The sequence below is a fragment of the Rhea americana genome, unplaced genomic scaffold, assembly GCF_003343005.1.
Source record: "Rhea americana isolate MKP2758 unplaced genomic scaffold, rheAme1 scaffold_186, whole genome shotgun sequence".
Classification (NCBI taxonomy): Eukaryota; Metazoa; Chordata; class Aves; order Rheiformes; family Rheidae; genus Rhea; species Rhea americana.
This window is the reverse complement of record NW_028185994.1, coordinates 1,444,138-1,463,067: the sequence shown is the minus strand read 5'-3', so window position 1 is coordinate 1,463,067 and position 18,930 is coordinate 1,444,138. Positions and strand designations below refer to the sequence as shown.

Here is an 18,930-nt window from a genome sequence, read left to right as displayed (position 1 = left end):
ATGCCTGAGATAGGTCAGTATTTGAGCTGAGATCTTACCTGCAATGACCCAAGTGGATTCGTGCTTAATACTCCTTTTTATCTGTTCATGTAGTATGTGCTTCTTTTACCATTGTAAAGCTACCTCATATTCAGCTTGCGAACTTTACTGCAGAGCTATGTTCCAGCCAGTTAATTACAGGCCTTCACCTGATATTTTGCACAAAAAAGTTCTTTCATTCAGCTCCCATCTGTTTCCACATCTTGCTTTTTCCTCTTTTTCTCTTCCCATCATTCCAAGTATCCTGCTTTCTCTCTGTGCTTTTACTCAGTCTTGCAAACAGAAGCAAAAGATATCCATCTGAGCAAAAGCCAGGTTAGGTATATTCRAGACAGGACAGCTGATGCAGTCAGAGGGGAAAGCCAGAGATACTTCTTTCAGAAACACATAATCTGGTGCTTGCAATATTTACCACAAGTGACAGACAGGCCATATTCTACAGGCAGGCCTTTGGGCGTACACCCAAACACCTGTATACAACTACCCACCTTGCTTTAACTTTCCACTATTACCTTCCCAAGAAAAATTCAGTTTACTTGTTTTTGTGCTTGCCAACATACACAGATTTGAAAAGATTCATAGATGAGTTCAAGGTAAAGTGGAGTTGGCTGAAGTCACTGAACATCTAGGAAACAGCTCATTGTGGATGTCCAGCTGATGTAAAGCCGAAGWTTTACAATAGCTAGGCACCTTAAATTTAGATGTAAGCGTTAGGAAAAAATCTTATTCATTTCATATCAGATATCAGAATGGTAATTCAACAATGCATATAGGCAGTTTAAAGGACACAATTCCYGTACTTACAGAAGGGGCAAAGAACTCCTTTTTCTTCAGTCAGAGAGAGACATAGAGCATCTGAAAACACTCCAGACCATGGACCAGTTCTTAACACTCTATCGTACAGTGCAGAGAATGATGAGGCCACAATTTTACCGCATCTTTTTACATTACCCCCCAAACCGCCAACAAAAACAAAAAAACCATGAACAACRTAACTGCTGCTAAAAACAACAGAAAGAACAATTCTGGGAGGCAAGATTCCCTAGAATTCGGCTAACCACAGGTTAGAGGAGTTCTCCATTCCCCGTTTTTGTATTAACATGGTTCACAGTTATCACTGGAGGTAGCAAAGCTACTATGATAAAATTCTCTGAGACCACTCATATAGTCACCCTTTAGTCAGAAAGAGAATTTTCCATCTGTGGAGGGCAGTCAACCTGCAGTATATACAACCCTAGCACATACACCCAGGAGATGTTAATTACTGAAGTCTGACCTGTCCATTTCCTGCAGACAGATAATTAGTCCTGTGCRAAGCAAGTCCCTTCTTAACAGTTCTGTCCAAGGAAGTATCAGCAAACACAAGGTCAAGAATACAGTCTCCTAGGCTCTTAGTTGTTATTTAAAAGGTATAATGACAGAACTCCTAAAGATACTTGCTTATGTCATGATGTCTTGCATTGGTCACATCACCAGATTGTTGTACCAGAAGAGTTGGAGTTGATCTCATACTTAACTCAAAACAACCCCCCTCCCTTTCTCTCCCTCTCCTGGTCTATTGCTTAGTTGAGCTGTAGGCTCTGGAGACTTTTGTTCAAATAGAACCACGCATTGATAAACAGAAAGGGAAATAAAACACAGCAAATGAAAAAGGACAAACTCCTGTGTTAGGGGCAAGTCTTTAGTGGAATTAAAAAATTTAACTAGGGCTAGGGATKTACTTTTCCAATGTTGCTAGAGGCTTTCAGTTAAGTATTCCATCAAGTTAAGCAAAAAACAGTTCAGATGCCAACAAGGACATACTTAAGCAAAAATGGGCATCAGGTTTCCAAGTATTACACCGGTTTAGCTCTGAAGTGATATGATCTGTAAAATCCTWGTGTTAACATGGGGGCCTTTTCAAACAAAAAATTGAATTTAGGGAGTATCAGTGTGAAATACTGCTGGCAGAAGTTTGCCCTGAATTTTTGCTATTGTAGGTACTGCTGKTTTTCCCTCCTTAGATATACATACAGTTGCATAGGTTATGAACACTTTCCAATTTCAACACACAGCAGTAGCTAAAGCCACTTTCTGAGAAAGAATTAACAGAGGACATACATACGGCTTTATGCAAAWGTGCTCTTAGTTAATATCTCTATTGTACTAAAAGCATTTATAGCATAGATCACATTCCATAAAAAGTATTTATAGTACAGACAACATCCTATTCAGAAACGGAAAATCTCTTGTTAGAGCTGACGTAGTTTCAAAATATGACAGAGAAGCAGTGTTTTCTTTGATAGTTCTGCTTGATAATGCAAGAAAATTAGAATAAATCTGTAGTTTTGGATATCTCTAAAATGAAGTTTTATTTGGGCTGTTCCTCTGACCAAGCATTTATTCTTAGAAAGCTTCTAACAACATAATTGCTTAATCCTAGATTACAAAAATAACCATCTTGAAAAAAATTAAATTATTAAATTTTAGCATGGTATGTCTGGAATCAAATACATTTTTCATGTTCTGCTATCTTGCTACGTAGTTCTCTTTTTCAAAAAGAAATTCCACACAAGGGAGAACACAGACATATTTAATTCAAGGTGTAAACTTGAGTGTCTTTCCATTTTCTTAACTGATTTCTCCTGCTGTGTTTACTAGTCAAAAAAGACAAGGACTAGGCTCCTTTGCAGAGCTCATTTGCAGCTGAGACTGAAAAGTGTAGCAATAACCATGATGGACTGATACCACTGTATCAGACTGCAAGCTAAAAGACTATCACGCCCCAAAGTGCAAGATAACAAGTTCACAACACCCTCCAAGAGAGAAAGAAATGAAAAAGTGCTTCCTGGCACTCAGAGAGAGCTGAGCAACTACATTCCTTTTTAGGAGTACATTTTAGATCTACATTCTTCTCTCCCTACCTTGACTCCTCCTRATGTGAAAGCCCTCCTTTAATCTCAGCTGAAAAGGAATCACATTTACCAAACAGCAGTTCCCACTCCGAAAGGTAAAGGAACATTTCACAAGTTAAGGAATAAAATCCYACCAAATCCAACAAAGACCCCTCTCTCATTACAAGAAAATAAAATAAACTTACGGACTAACCCAGAACTGCCAAAAAAATGTAGTCACTCTACTGATGGACATTAAATACTTCCCATCAAGTGAACAATGCCATGTTTATGATTACTCCTTTGGAAATAAAAACAGACGTTCATTTAATGACTGGTAGTTAGGCACACCAGTCTGGATTCAGGAATGGATTCAAAAGTGTATGTGTTAAAAGAGGGATAAAAATATACAATAGGCAGTGCTAGTAAATGACATGGCTTGCTGCCTACTTCCCCATTAGCAGTTAGATTTCTGTTTAGATTTCCTTTTTCTCTGTTTTATAAGGAATAAATTCTCATCAATATTGGGACTACTGTCTTTCTGCTTTTTCCTTTTCTTCTTTCTTTTAGCTGCTTCCAGAATCTCCTGTGCATATTCTGTCTTGCTGCCATGTGCCTGGAGAACTGACCTCTGCCATTTTTTGCCACCCTTCAATGCATGCTTTTTACACTCTCTAGGAAAGTCCTCCTCCATTCCATGGCCCCTTTCAGCATCATGTCTGTGCTTTTTTACTTTGAGTTTGTCTGCCTGGGATTTCTTCTTAGTCTTTTTGAGATACTTGTCATCTTTATGATGTTTACCATACTCTTTCCAAGGCTTTTTCCTTTTTTTATGGCTGTGTTCCRTGTGTTTTTCTTTCTTCAATGGGCTCTCTAACTGTATTGGCAAAAGGCCAGCCTCTTGTAGTTCTGTAAAACAGGACAACTTACTTCAGTACTCACCCACAAACATGAAACCTAGTGTCTGAGCCATCACAGATTTCCTTATGGTAAAAATAACTTGTTTATTCTGATTATAGACCCTTTCACAGTGCTTGTTTTTTGTCAATAGACCAGAATCCTAACAAATTACAGTTTAATCCTCCTCCTGCCTGTGTATAGCAATTTTAATATCAATGCATTTTTGATGAAAACATTTGACAGTGCCCATATAATGTCTTTGAAACAATAAATAGACAGGAATGGATAAAGTCATAAATCTTTTACTAACCCTAGACTACATTTTCAAATCCCTATAGCTTTTCCCAACACAAGAAAATAATCCTACAATATTTCAAAAAGAAGTATAGAAGAAAATATTTCGAAGAACTGAGACATACTGTACCTGCAACCTTTCTTTTTAGTCTGTTAGCTCTCCTCTTGATGTCATATTCATCATCATAGTAGTAGATGAATGGAGAAGTAGGGAAAATACTGCCATGCATCCGCCTCTCTGAGCACTCCTGAAAAATACATTTCATATTATTTGATGTAGCTGAATTACAACTTTAGAGCAAAGGAAATGTATCACATTCTGCAGGCTGAACCCTCACTATGTGTAAATCAGAGTTCCTCTACTGAAAGCGAGTGCTGATCTGTACTTAACGAGAATGCAGCCAACAATTCTTAAAACACTGATAATTTAATTAATAATTTTATTATTTATTATTTATTTTCATTTAATTCATTATTCATTTCCAATAATACTTCCTGCACACAGAGAAACACACAAACGCTAAATGAACTAAACTGCAAGGTACTTGCAGCAAAAGGAAGGAGTCCCATGTTTTCCCTCAATTATTACACATATGCAGCACTCTTAAAAGCAGAGGGCTACAATTAGGTGAACAGCAGGTAAATACAATGCAAATGCCAAACTGAATCTGAGCAGAAGCGCTGCTCTGTCTGCAGCTGAGCCAGGTTCTCCTGCTACCTGCTTTAGCGGCTTCATGATTCTGTGATTCTTACTGCCCCCTTCAGTCTCCCAGCACAACTACTTGTACGGGCAGTAGCCCTGGCTTGTCAAAAGACTTCTTAATGCAAAGGAGCTTTTTTAGCTCCTGGATCACCTGAGGGGACCCTATGTGCAGAAAGGTGGCAGGCTCAAAGGGCAAGAGGGAAAAATAAGAGAAGAAGTRAGTGAGTGACGAGTAGCTAGACGTAGCAGCCTCCTCACACCGCTCATCTGAGGTCAGAGTTGTATATCTGACCACACAAAACTTTCCTCTTAGACAGAAAACAAAAACAAATCCTGCAGAAGATTTTTCCATGCAAATGTATCAGATTTCTGGGGAAGAGGAAGAGGACCWCAAACCACCAGCTGCTGGCAGAGAAACAGACATTTCTGAACGGCTTACATGCTGAGTATGCAAGTTAGTTTCTCAAATACTTGATCCAGTAATGTGAATTTATTCAGCATTGTACATACTAATGCTCACAACACCTTGTGAGCCAGCCTAACTAAACTTGTGATGCTCGATAGGATTCTGCTCTTCTGTTCTTCTTCTTTCTCCACTTGCATTTGGTCTTTGTTTGGCCGAAATTTAGTGAGGAATCAGGTAATTAGATGAGGTGACCTCCTAAAGGGAACTGTTARTTATACGATAAAAAGCGTGTCTCCACACGAAGGAGCACAGAGGATCAAYGGAACTTGCAGCTAGAATTTCCCTAAGTCTTGGCACTCCAGCCTTTTCTGACTGCAGTATCATGCTGAAAGAGACCTAGGAGGAGCCATTTAACTTCAGTCCTGCCTTATGCCATTCTCAGCAGACACTCCTCTAAGCTGAATATCCAGGAAAGCCGATTGGATTTTGCAGCTAAATACCTTAACAGTCTAACATTTCCCCCCGAGACATCCCTYTTACCTCCCTCAATTTCTTCATTTAACTCTCTCAAGTTTAAGAGGACAGAGAAGCACAACAGAAAAATGACATCTCAAATACGTAAGTTTCAGATGAGCAAAATCTAATAGTGGCCATTAAACAGGACAAAATAAGGTCTGACTATATTGAAAGAAAGAAAATGAAAGAAAATATTACCCTTAAACATTGCCAAATACATTACTGAAAGTAACAGGATYTGCTTTACACAGGAGTATGCAAAGACACATTCATTATTGTTTGATACCTGTGAAACTTACACAGATGCTGCATAAAGTCTAGGTCTTGTTCTACAGACAAATGGACCTTTCACTATCTTTTGTTTTGTTAATATGCTAACAAGCATATTCACTAAGCCTTAGTGAATGAAATGCACCAAAATCAGCACTCCTCTTCCCTTCTTTTTAACTTCATTGCATTGAAAAAATTAATTCAACAGTGTCCAAAACACTCTTTTCTGTATCCCTTCCTCTCAAGTAAACTGCCACTACTGCCACACACTTTGTACTRTTAAATACTCTTGGGACGTTCCTTAGCACTGGAGGTAACACACAGAGGATGGAAAGCATAGCCTGCTATCAACCCACTGGAGAAATTTTCTGTTTGATTGGCATATTGGGATGTGAATGCGAGGCACATCTGCAGATACTGTCTACTTCCTTATCCCTGCTGCCCCAAACACTTGCTGTTGCAAGTCGCATAATGCAATGGGCTGTTCTTGATTAACTTTTTATTTCTAAACTTTCTTATCAGGATGTCCTTTAAAATGACCATGTTTTTGTTAGAATCCTGAGTGACAGTGTTATGAAAAGGAACGAAATGTGAAGTCTGCTAAAGAAAATAAAATTCTTCTCTTCATGAACTCTCTAATGGACTTTAGATTTAAAAATACTCTTGTTTTAATTAATAATACACTAAATTCAAGAAGTGTAACTGTYAGGTGTTGGAACCTTTGCCAGCTTATGTATTAACTATTTCCTTTTCTGTAAACAACAGTGAGTGGTCCAGAAYGGCTTTCTAACCAGAACTGATCCTGTTAAGACTTGGATTTATCAACTTTTTGCTGTTGCCTGAGTTTGTTGGAATGTTCTCCCTAGATCTCCAGCAAAAGGTATTCCTTGGCTAGATTTAATGGTACCATACAAGATATAGACTGCAACGAGATATACTGATTGAGATAAGTCTATGTAAAACCAGTCCCAGTCTTGTTGATCAATTTATAGGCTGCTTTAACTATTTAGTAGAAGCAATGGTTGCAGATCCTGAGGTATAGACAGGAAAGCTAAGATGTTGATATAAAGCTAATGTTAGAGATGTTTATTTTTACAGATTAACAATTTTTCTGAACTTTATTTTCTTTAAAWTATAAGATCTTTCAAGCCCTGACAGGGCGGCCCATTGCATGAAGATGGATAGTGATTAGGACCACAGTTTTCTCAGTTAGAGTTGCAAATCTCAAATATAATTCCAGTCCAGCTGGATCATGATAAAGATGCACATGTATCTAGTCCAATTTGTTTCTAGTCCAATTTGTTCGACCATTTTTGAATAAAAAAGTGCTTCAAATATTTCAGATGTACATTCTTCCATTTGCTTTTCTCTGTTGACTTCTACCATTTTCATTCAGTCATTGTTCAGGCTATTTCTGCTCCTTGTACACTAGGAAAAGCACCATTTTACCTTCTTAAACTCTGATAGTCACGTAATATTGTCCCTGAATCATTTTAGTCCCTGTCTTTATTCCCTTTCTGCCTTTTTCATCTGAGTAAGTGCTATCAACTCCTCCTCCATTTTCATTAAATATTTTTAATGCAGCCTTAATTATAACTATGTGGGCTACCTCACTTGAATGTCATTTTTTGACAGTTTAGTAAAACGTTCCTTATGAACTGCCAACAATCATTCCCACTTTTTGTTCAAGCCTCTCAATTCAGTTTTATTTTATACGCTCACTGTAACAAATATATTACTCATATGGGCTTTATTCTGCTTGTCTATAGAAATGTAAGCAGCTTCAGTGCTTTCCTCACTGAAGGTTTTATTAACTATGTTCTCAAACACTGGATAGAACAAGTTATGACAGGACTGAAGTGTTGAGGTATCCCACTGTCACCACATGTATAGCTATCTTAAGCATATGTCTCATATGTCTTGCACATGAAGTCTAAGATTCAGACTCTTGTAGCATTGCCATGGTACTGCCTGTAGTGCCTACAGGGCCTGCAGAAAACATTAGGCTGCTCATAGACTTTTCTCTCTTACGTACGTCACTTTCCTCCCACAGATCTGTAACAGCTGCTTATTTCCTGGGACTTCCAAACCACCTGTCAAGGTTCCACTGTGTCCAGAATGTAGCAGCAGGTATACCATAGCCAAAATGCACTATTCAGAAAAATTTTAATTTGACTGCAAGGAAAACCTAGTTTTAGAACTCCTCCCTTCAATTTTTAGCTTTGCCAAGAGAAACAAACTGCCATATCTGTCCTATTCGTAGGATAAATATATTAATAGAGATTAATATATCATATTATAGAYACATATATTAACAGGACAGATATATACTAGTAGAGATTAAGTATTTACAAGTGAATGTCCCCTTYTCTAACAGCAAGGTTAAAAACAGCAGCAAGCTTTAATGATATAACTTTACTAAGTTATAAGAACAGACATGCAGAGCAGGCAGGAGACGAAGGCAGGCATTTATTGGGAATTTGCTCTAAGCTGTACARAAACAACTGTAACCCATTCAGTGCATGAGTAACTCATTTTCTAGACTATTGGTTGTTCTTAAGACTTACTCCATAAAAAACAAACAGACAAACAAAAACCTAACACTTGCTTGTTTTACATTTTTGCAGGYACCGGGCTACAAAGTCATAGATGTTGTCATGACAGGAAACTAATAATCAAGAAAAACACCAATATTCAATACAGRGTGCAAGACACCTCCAAATTTTATTGAAACCACTTAAGGCTTACAGTGTTCATTACCACCAAKATTTGTACTATTAGGAAGGATGAGGTTTAACTTAATTCAGGTGACGAATTAAAACACGAAGTTATAAACAATGATCCCCTAAAACAGGGAAACTGGCAAGTCCCAAACAGATTTCACCAGTCAGAGTCTGAACAAACAGAAATTTCAAGCAGTCAGGCTGATTGTGGTGAAAGAACTTACAAAATGTTGAACTGGCAGCAATATTTCATGCCATATGCCACAGGAAAAATGGAGAAAAAAGAGGCCTGCTCAGCATCTACTTTCCAATAAATAATCTCTTTCAGAGACAATCTCATTTTTAACTTAGGTTTTAAAAAACAAATCACCAAATCTGCCACGCTGAGACAGTATTTTTTTTTCTTTAGCCATTTTTAAACTAGATAGGTGAAATCACTTTAAACTAGCCTCCAATGATTCTATCAATGCTGCARACTCACAAACATTCCCTTAGAGTGGCTCTTTCTACAGCATTAGCCTGATTCTTTCAGCTCTTTTCTCCAGCCACAGGCCATGGCAGAGATAAGAATTTGTAAACCCCGGATATATTCAACACTGAAGCAGAGATTACTGAGACTTACGTATCCAAAATGTCCTTCCCGTGAACAGTTGTAGCAGTACACTAAAGCAGAGTGCTCGGAGTGAGAACTAGCCATCTTTATTGGCCCTGGTTTTGTCTGAAAGATGGAAATTGGTGAGAATTAGGTATGGCGGTTTTCTGAATGCTGAATTAAAAATAAATTAAAATTACATAAATAAAATTTTATTATGCTTACATCAATATATTTCCTCCTTGCTGCTGGAATATTACATTTGAAAAGGCAGAGACTTGCTCGTATTACTGTAATCTTGCACAGCAAATTAAACCCTCAGTATCATAAATGAGTTAGGAAGACACACCCTCAGTATCTATTCCACCTGCCTATTTTATTTCAATTCTGAATACGAGAAAACAGGCTGCCGATTTATCTCTCTTTCCTCCTCCTTTTCTCTCAGTCCCTCCCCCCCTTCACAGATGCCCCACTATCCGCAGGGGACAGACCAGGCCATCAGATATTACATCCACCAGCTGGATAGGCACATTTGTGTATTGCTAAACTAGTTCCTCCCAGCAGTGTTCACTTAAAGCAATATGGCAAAGATCTGACAGAGAAGCAAGACCTTCACCTACTGCATTCCCAAACCTACGTCAACTTCCAAAAATAATCTCAGGAAAAATATTCACTAAAGAAGAACCTGCCAATCTTTTCAGGACAATTGGAGGATAGGATTTTGCTTCAAACAGAAGATCGTAGTATGGTGTTTAGCTGTTCAAATTCAAAACATTCTTTAGGCTTATAATAATGTAAAGAAAGATTACATTCCACTGTTAAAGAAAGACTACATTATATTCTACCGAAATCAGTGCAACAGGCAATTTTTTCCCTCATTTAAAGCTAATAGGTGGAATATGTGAGCATATGTGGACAGTTTTATTTTTCACATACACATAAACTTTCATTCACTGGAAAAGAAAAAAACCTACAACGGAACCCRTGTGTAGTAAGAGTTGACACAGCTTTGAACAAGGGATGTAAGAATTGTGTCTTAAAAACACCAGGACAAAAAAGCAACCTATTATGTTTAAGAGTTCCTCACATTTCCTTMTCATTGACTCTAAAAAAGCTGTTGCAGATTTCAAATAAATTAGTAATATTTTGTTAAACTCATTATAGAAATTATTTTCTTTAAATCTTTCTCATCATGTTCATCTGCCACTAAACCCACTGTCTTTTCCTGCACAGTCTCCAGAAGAATGACCACAATGCCTGTAAAATATGCAGAAACCACAGAATTCTTCTACATTTTTTTTTTTTTTATGAATCTGATCACACCTGTAGGGTCACCTTATTTTGAATGCCCTTCAGCTACGGATTTAAATGTGCTTCAGGTTCATTTTACTAAATTCACTTTCACTCATCGAAAGAGTGAAGGAAGACTTAACAAGAGTCATAAACTCAGCAATAAATGGCATGAAAAAAAAGAATGATTTCTGACAAATGTGGGGGACACYGGGAAATAATTCAAAAAAACCCAATAATTTGTGTATTTCTCATCCATGCCTTGGAATGAGAGCTCCTCATCTCCATCTAACAGTACTGTGTAAGTCACTCAGTAAGCTTAGTTTTTCACTTATTCTTTTTATCATAAATATACAAAGCAGACAAGAAAAAAGAACCACAAAAACATTTGCATAATCTCTTCGGGCAAAAATCTGTGGGTTTAATTTACTGGAAGAATCATCTCTATTCTGATTAGTTTTGAACATGAGAGATGCATAGTCTTCAGACATAGAAATCACCTCCACTTTGGATATGACTCCTAAAAACAGAAATAAATTCTACAAATGATACTTTCCTCTGCCTCCCATCATGTAAAATTTTATACATATTAAATCTTTTTTTTCAAAGCTGATGCTAATAGAAGTGTACACTGTGATACTGCTACAAAACCCAACAGGCCACTGTCTTCAGTCAGTTCTTGTCTGCTAGAGAACTTTGCATCTAGCACGCTGGTATAACACAGCTATCAAGAGAATCAAGAGCATTATGTTACTATTCTGTTATTTGGCCAGCTAGCCCTTAAAATGAACCATAACTTCACTTCGAAAATGATATGATCGTATTATTTGGTCTTTGTATGGTGCAGTTTAATGAGAACATATAGTTACAAATAATGTATCATGCCAGAGACACAATGATTTTAATTCCAAAACAGTCTGCTAAAATGCCTACTGAAGAGTTTTATACCTTCCTCTATTAAGTGATTCCAAGACACTTACTTTTTACAAAAGACGAACATATTCCACTATTTTCAATTGAGCTTTTGAAAATAAATGCCAGCTATATGGATGTTGACACAAAAYTGAACATGTTCACCAGAGCACTGTAGTGATTTATATGGCTAAATTAGTAGGTAAACAGCATTTAAACACTCCTTCAATAGGTGTTTCATTCTAATCCGAAAGTTAAACATAGAGCAGAAGACAAGAATAACTCACCTAACTAATAAATTATGCTTGACATTCTATGGCTGGTACTTTTCACTACTGAATACGTCAAGTTTTAAGCTGCTACAAGAAAWCCATGTAGCAAGCCAAATATTTAATGGCATTATAAAGTGTTATCTGTATGTTATCTTTTAACGATAGTACCTAATCCCACTAAGAAGAGGAGCACAATCTGAAAACCTTTACCTCATCAGGAAACAATTTCATATAAGAACTCAGTTTGCTGAAACACAAAGATACTAAAGTTTTCCTATTGTAGTGTGCAAGAATCGTTAAAGAGTCTTATTAGGAATGTGACTCCACCTTCTCCTGCTCTGCATTCTCTCCCATGCCAGCTCCTCCACACTCGATCCCTACCATGACATTTCCTTTTCTTTATCTAATAGAAAAGGTCACATTTAAGGACAGAAATTAAACCGAATACTTACAGGTCAGATTACAACTCTACATAACTTTACTTCTTTCCAAAGCCAAACAAAAAACGAAACCTGTATTTTATAAACCCTCTGTTTTCTTATTATTTAAGGCTTAAAAAGCATCTAAAGACTCCAGCCATATGGGTACAAAATAAACTATTCATGAACGTAGCTTCTCTATGTTATAGGGTTTTTTTTGTTACAAATATTTAAATAATCTATATTTGTAGGGTGATATCTTGGAGATTACTTCACTATCAATATATAGAAGTAATAACCTGGTAGATAGCATTAACTATGAAAGGTCCATCCCATCTGCTATTCTTGCTGAAAGCTTTTCATGCACCAGTACACTCAGTAAATATCAGAAGATAAAGCATAAGCCTACCACGCCATGGATTTACTCCTAATGTCTCCTCAAAGTGCAGCCTGATGCAACGATTACAAATGATTTTTCTTCTAATGTCATTTTACATAACCCTTTTTTCTGCATGAGTAGTTAGTGTGGAATGAATGAATGAATGCCATTAAAACAGTTAATCATTATCTGGGACACTGGCCTTCCTCCCTTCTCAACTAGGAATCTCCATGACAAAGGCCAAGAGATCAAAATGCCAGGGCTGCCTCACTGGCCTATTTCTGTCAGTAATTTTTTATGCAAATGATCCTGCTGGGCAGCTCCCTCTGTGACCTTGAACTGCCCTTATCTAAACTGACTTTGATCCAATGAGGGCTTGCTTTTATGAAGCTCATTACTACTTACGATCTGCAATCTTTTACTAGTAAAAGAAAATCTTCTGATCTCTGTTTATTTTCTGCTCCTGCATAGTACACAATGTGTAGACCTCAGTGGTGCAGAGAACCAGAAGAGGGATTCCTCTCTGCAAATCAAACTGCTCTTATCTGACAGACGTATTTCACAGCTGCGCATCTGAGTGGACTCATAAGGTAAAACATACTGCATGATTCAAACTTACCCAAAAACATAAATCCGACTTCAGTAACAATCAAATGTAGTTTGAACTTGACCTGTGCCAAGTGTCTTAATAAGCCACAAAGATGCATTTGAGCCGGCTTGACAGATGAAGTAGCTTCTGAAAAAAACCTTTCACCATACATAGGCAGTGAAACTATTCTGACAACCAAGAAAAATGGGAAAGCGCCTACCAGAGTTTCACAATCAGATGAAACCAAGGTCATGGCCTTTGCTCAGCTTGTATCATCTCTCATTCTGCCTGTGATTAAGGCTTGCACTTTTTTTTTTTTTTTTGGTTGAAAAAAGTAATATTTTATATAACTCCATTTCAGTGTGTGACATAGTAATTCGGCAAATTCTGTACAGAGTATGTCCTAGAATTGCCTAATGTAAGGCTACTCACACCACCTCAAAGCCATCCACTACTGTTCTCTGATGCTCAGAAGAGACAGTTATCTCTTCTGATCCTGCTGTGTTCACACCTACTCTATCAATTCATTTTTACTGTTAGTCTTTGGTGCACTCTAGCACAAAATAATTAAATTATGGATTAAAGGAGAGGAGAAAAAAAAAAACCCTACAGAAACCAAACAGAAGATCAGAGGTGCTTCTTGTTCTAACAAAATGCCCATCAAAATCAGCGGAAGGGTTTTGCATACAGGTTAGTCTTTTTTGCATAGCTCACTGTGGCACACAAGACAGAAGGCTAGGACCAAAAGTCATTAGCAGTGATGTTTTACCAGTTTCACGAGTCATTGAAAGACAATCATCAAGTAAATCCTTACACACTGCAGGTGTTACTAGAGCTGGACAGGGAAATTGTCAAAACAACTGTATCACTGAAAACACAAATATTTTTTCCCTTTACAAATTATCACAGTGTACTTGCATTTTAGTTGACACAGTGGTAGGCAAGTATCATTCTCTTACATTCAAAATTGCCAGTATAAGATATCTTGTAATACTGTAATTTTACTGAGGGTTTTTGTTGTTGTTATTTTCTTTAACCATGTCATGCACCCGGAAGACTTGCACTCCAYTGGGTAACTCCTTAATTAGGCAGATTTTTGAAACAAATATTATGTACACAACAGACCGTAACGTCTCCTTTTGAGTCTTCCCAGTCTATCAGGTGATTGCATCATTAAAGCCACACATGCTACGTAGTAAAAATCCTTATGAAAATTCACGAAAGAAATATACTGAGCTTGATGCATACTAAAATATGAGAATTTCATATTTTGRCTTTTACCCCTAAAATTCTAATCAGTTTTGAATAGGATCATTTCTTCACTGGACTTTATTTCTCCATTTCTTCTTCCCTCTAAAATAAAAAGTTTTTCTAAAAGAAGTTGTGGATGTCTCCCAAACACTGAACTACTCTTTTTTAAATTGCATGTCAGTCTCTTACCACAAATTTCACCTCCTGATTAATTTTACAAAATGTGTTTATATCATTCTTTCCCACTTCATGAACTAAAGACAGTGAATTAATCAAGAAAATAACCAAGTAAATAGTGAACTAAACAGACTTTTGGAGGGCTTTTTTAAAAGTGAATGATACAGATTAACTCATGAATCAGTGGACATGATTTTTYGATTGCATAGTCTGAAAGAGCAACACCCTTCCCAGAAGAAGGAATGTAAGTTGTTCAGTTCACAGAACAGGCATTATGATGTCGTCATTTTCTACAGAAATAAGACATTCATAAACGCATTTTAAATAGATGCAAATAGATGACTGTGTGAAAAGGTTAGAGCAAGAAACAAAAAGTAAAAAATGAAATTCTTAAAAGAAATGAATGTAATCTTTTGATATTCTTCTAAGCAAAGATAAAATACTAAGATATTAATTCAGGAAGCCTTTTCTAAAAAATGAACAAAAAAATCTCTTGTTAGTATAGAAAATGAATATATGCAAGATAGYAAGGATAACAACACCACACTCCCCGAATGCTTCAAAACCTTCATGGTTAAGAGGCATCCCAATTTTCTCCAACGGTGGTGGCATCTATCCAGTCGTCCATGGCTAATTTTACAAGGAATGCAAAACGTTATTAAAATAGGATGGTGCATTAAACTTCAACTATTTCTGATGTAGCTCTCAAACTACAAAGATATCTTTCTTCTATTTTAATTTTAAAGTAAGTTAGCAAACACTTCCTTCTTAATCCCCAGAGACTATCTGTATAGTGACACAAATGCACAAATTTATGACAGTARCATAAATGGTCCTCCGAAGTAATGTGCAACATTAAGTGAAATCGTTTCCTGGAAAGATATTATAGGTATCTATATTTTATTTGCCATCTTAAACATATCTGRGTCTTTATGACCTTATTTTTAAAATGTATTTCCTTTTTACATTTCCTGGTGCAAATGGACTGCATAAATAAGCAATGTGCTATGAGGCTTCAGACTAGCCGATAAACCCTTTCAATTTTCATGCCAGCTTCTTCTTTTGTAATTCAAATCTAGCTGGAAACTGGCAGCTCTGAAAACTGAAACAAGCACTGCCACAAATACCTTGTAATGCTATCGACCTTGTCTGCCCATGCAGTGAGAAAGGGGGATGCATATGTGTCTGCAGTCATCCAGATAACACAACTCATTTTTTTGGGGGGATAACAGAAGCCAGCCCTGGACTTTGCACCAAAAGCAGTCATTACCAGGCAAGCTGGAGAATAAGTCTCTTCAAAATACACAGTGCATTTAAAAACCATATACAGGGCTCAGCCACTGCTTTCATTACCAATTTTAATTTAGCTTCTTCAGTTTGCCAGGCAGATAAACTCTTTAGTGCTGTTTTTTAATCTATTTGCCACATTTTATGTTTAAGATTATAGTAATATGGGACAGAGAAGGAATCACTTTTAGAGGAAATAAAGAAATAGATCCGCTTATCAGCGCCCATCAGAAAGTTCATTAATCAGCCAGGCTTTGTGCCCCCTAAATTGAAAGGTTAAATAATCCTCTCAGGAATATTTCTCGGCACCACCACCAATTGTCCAGAGAGAAGCTGCCATTCACAGCACTCTGGATCGGTGACAGGGTATTTTACCACTGTTTGGACCCCAAACAATGATGGACAAATGGCCTGGCTTACAAAGAAACCTTTTAGTACAAGGATGGAGAAAGGACCACAAGCTTTGAAGTGGGGTGGGGGAGGTGGGAGCAGTGGAAAGGGAGGCAGAAGGAGGAGGAGGAAACCAGTGTATGGAGATCCAGATATATTGTATTTGCATGTTTATTATCAGATTTGTATGTTTTTATATACGCAAGCATATGCACATATAGAACTCACGCAGGCATATATTATATACACACACTCATGACACTGAGTACATGTATACTTAAACATTCATTTATACATTAATCTGAACACAAACATTTGCAAAGCCTGTAAAATCTGAAGATGAACAGAACTAAAGCAGGGTTTTATTTATTAGCTAATACCCTGGGGAGCCCAGCAAACCCCAAGGTTTTAATTTTTACTGTCATTCTAGATGATTTACAGCTTCCTTTTTCTCTCTCCCTCTTTCCCTTTAACCTGTATGTCATGTACTAATCACCTTTCATTATCAGATGCAAAAGGAGGAAGTACCACATTTGAAATAACTTTGTATTAAGCATTTTTAATAAATATTTCTTTAGAAATTATTTCTGTATATAGCTAAAATTAAAGTAAACATAAGCAAAACATAATGCTGCTGGAATATAAGAGATGCTGCAGGAGTGATGCATCACTCCATTAGAAATCTGATTTTTACTGGTATACATTCTAAATAAATAATRATTCAAGTTTTTTCTTCAAACTTCACAGCACCTAGTTTTGAATCTGTTGCACTGGATTTCCTTACATTACCAACATGTTATCTTTATGTGCTAATASTTGTTTATCTTTTATTTTTTCATGCATTTTCTATTTAAAAGCATCATATATATTCATTATYTCTATAATTATTTTTACCTATTTGTAACAATGACATTCATCCAGAATATGTCCTAAGGAAAGTGTCTGATCACCTATATGTAACTATAAAAACACAAAAGCATTTCCAAGTCCATCTCTCACACTTATTTTTTTAAAGTGGTCTGAACACTGTAAACAATTTTCACTTTAATAAGACTCGGAGCACTGCATAGTCTACAGTTTATAAAAACAGATCAGAACATGCTTCAAATTCGTCTCTCTCATGTCACAGAGATACCTCAATGATCAAAATTGTTTTCTCCTAACCTATTTCGGAGAACCTCAGTGTAACCATTTTCCTTCTTTCTCCCTCACACCATCATCAGAAAAATAGATTTAATTTAACCAGGTTGTCACCTGTCATCAAAAGAAGCCAGATAGAGAATAAATATAATGTGCAAATCCAGTGTAATTAATTTTAAAGCAGAAAATGCTACCGAAATTCCGAAAAATTCTTCATGTATATACATGTGCATGTCCATTCACAGGCACTCACTAGTTATATTTTTAAGTGCCAAGGAACAATAGAAATATATTTTAGAAACAGAATTAATTGCATGGTCAAGAAACAAAATAAATTAGTGAATATGTATGAAGTATTTTCTGCTAGCTACATGATAAGGAGTTACTATGGGCACATAAAGTGTAAGCCGGACCAAAAAAAAAAAAAAGACAAGCAGCTTTTGGACACAAAAAGTTTATTCTGTGGAACTCTGAACTTGAGCGGTAACTGTCCCTTTTTTCCAATTATATCAGCTGGTCTACTACCAAAATAGTATCTCTTGAAAATCTTGCCTCCCTTTGAGGGAAAARACTTCAACCATGCCCTTATACATAACACTGCTTTACAATAGGCAGTAGCAGTGCTATGGCACTATATTATTGCAAAAGCACAAAAAGAGGTGGTTATGAAAGATGCCTTTTCTTCAAATYAGATACAGATCAATCTATACAGTAAATTAAGTTTCACAAAAGTTTATCAAATTCTGCTGGAGAAGAAAAAGAGGAACCAACAGTGGTACCATGGTTTGTTTCAATTTGAAGTGCTACCAAGGCAAGTATTTGAGTGTTATATTCATGATTTTTGGAATACATTTGTCAAGTATTATTTAAGACAAAATTAACATAAAAATGAGTTAATGCTGAAGCCCAGCTTTGATCCTCAGAAGTCAAAAAATTCTAAGTGAAGAACTGCTGTTTGCCATACATATTACAGCATATATAATCCCATAGATCACCGCTACTCCAAGACTTACCTAGTACTGAGCTAAAATAGTATCTAATTAAGCTAGATCTACACTCTTCACCACACTATATAGACCTTTCACTTTTTTAATTCCTTTTACATTTGATATTTTTAAATATGAAACCAAAACTAGGATAATTTTATTCACATGACAGGACATAATAAAAYGTGTTAATATGACTAACATGATAGACTCTCTCAGTATTAAATCAGTGAATACTTTTTTGGAATCCTAATCCATAGATTATTAGCATGATCAAGCATAACTTTAGAAAGTTACAGTCTAATATATTTGAGTGCTTAGCTGCACCTTAACACATGGATCACTGAACTAATAGCTTTTAACAGTGAACATGGGCTATCACACATATTTCCACCATAGTACAGCCAAATATACTGTAGTTGCTAAATGTCTGCTAGCTTTTAACATGCAAAGTATTTGCATGATACAATGCAATAGTTTCAATAATACTAAAGCATATAATTTAAAAACAACTATTGCGTG

General features: G+C 36.5%; 1 protein-coding gene across 2 annotated transcripts in view; it reads right to left on the bottom strand.

Annotated features, from left to right (window-relative positions):
• Nucleotides 1-2,161: 2,161 nt before the first annotated feature.
• ZCCHC7 (zinc finger CCHC-type containing 7) overlaps nucleotides 2,162-18,930 on the bottom strand; it is a 116,391-nt gene continuing 99,622 nt past the window's right edge. For both annotated transcript variants that reach the window (XM_085302121.1, XM_085302122.1), the window contains 3 exons: nucleotides 9,347-9,442; nucleotides 4,237-4,354; nucleotides 2,162-3,821 (listed from right to left, as the gene is read on the bottom strand). In XM_085302121.1, coding sequence (XP_085158247.1) covers nucleotides 3,370-3,821; nucleotides 4,237-4,354; nucleotides 9,347-9,442 — 666 coding nt within the window. In that variant the 3' untranslated portion in view covers nucleotides 2,162-3,369. The remainder of the gene's footprint in view (nucleotides 3,822-4,236; nucleotides 4,355-9,346; nucleotides 9,443-18,930) is intronic.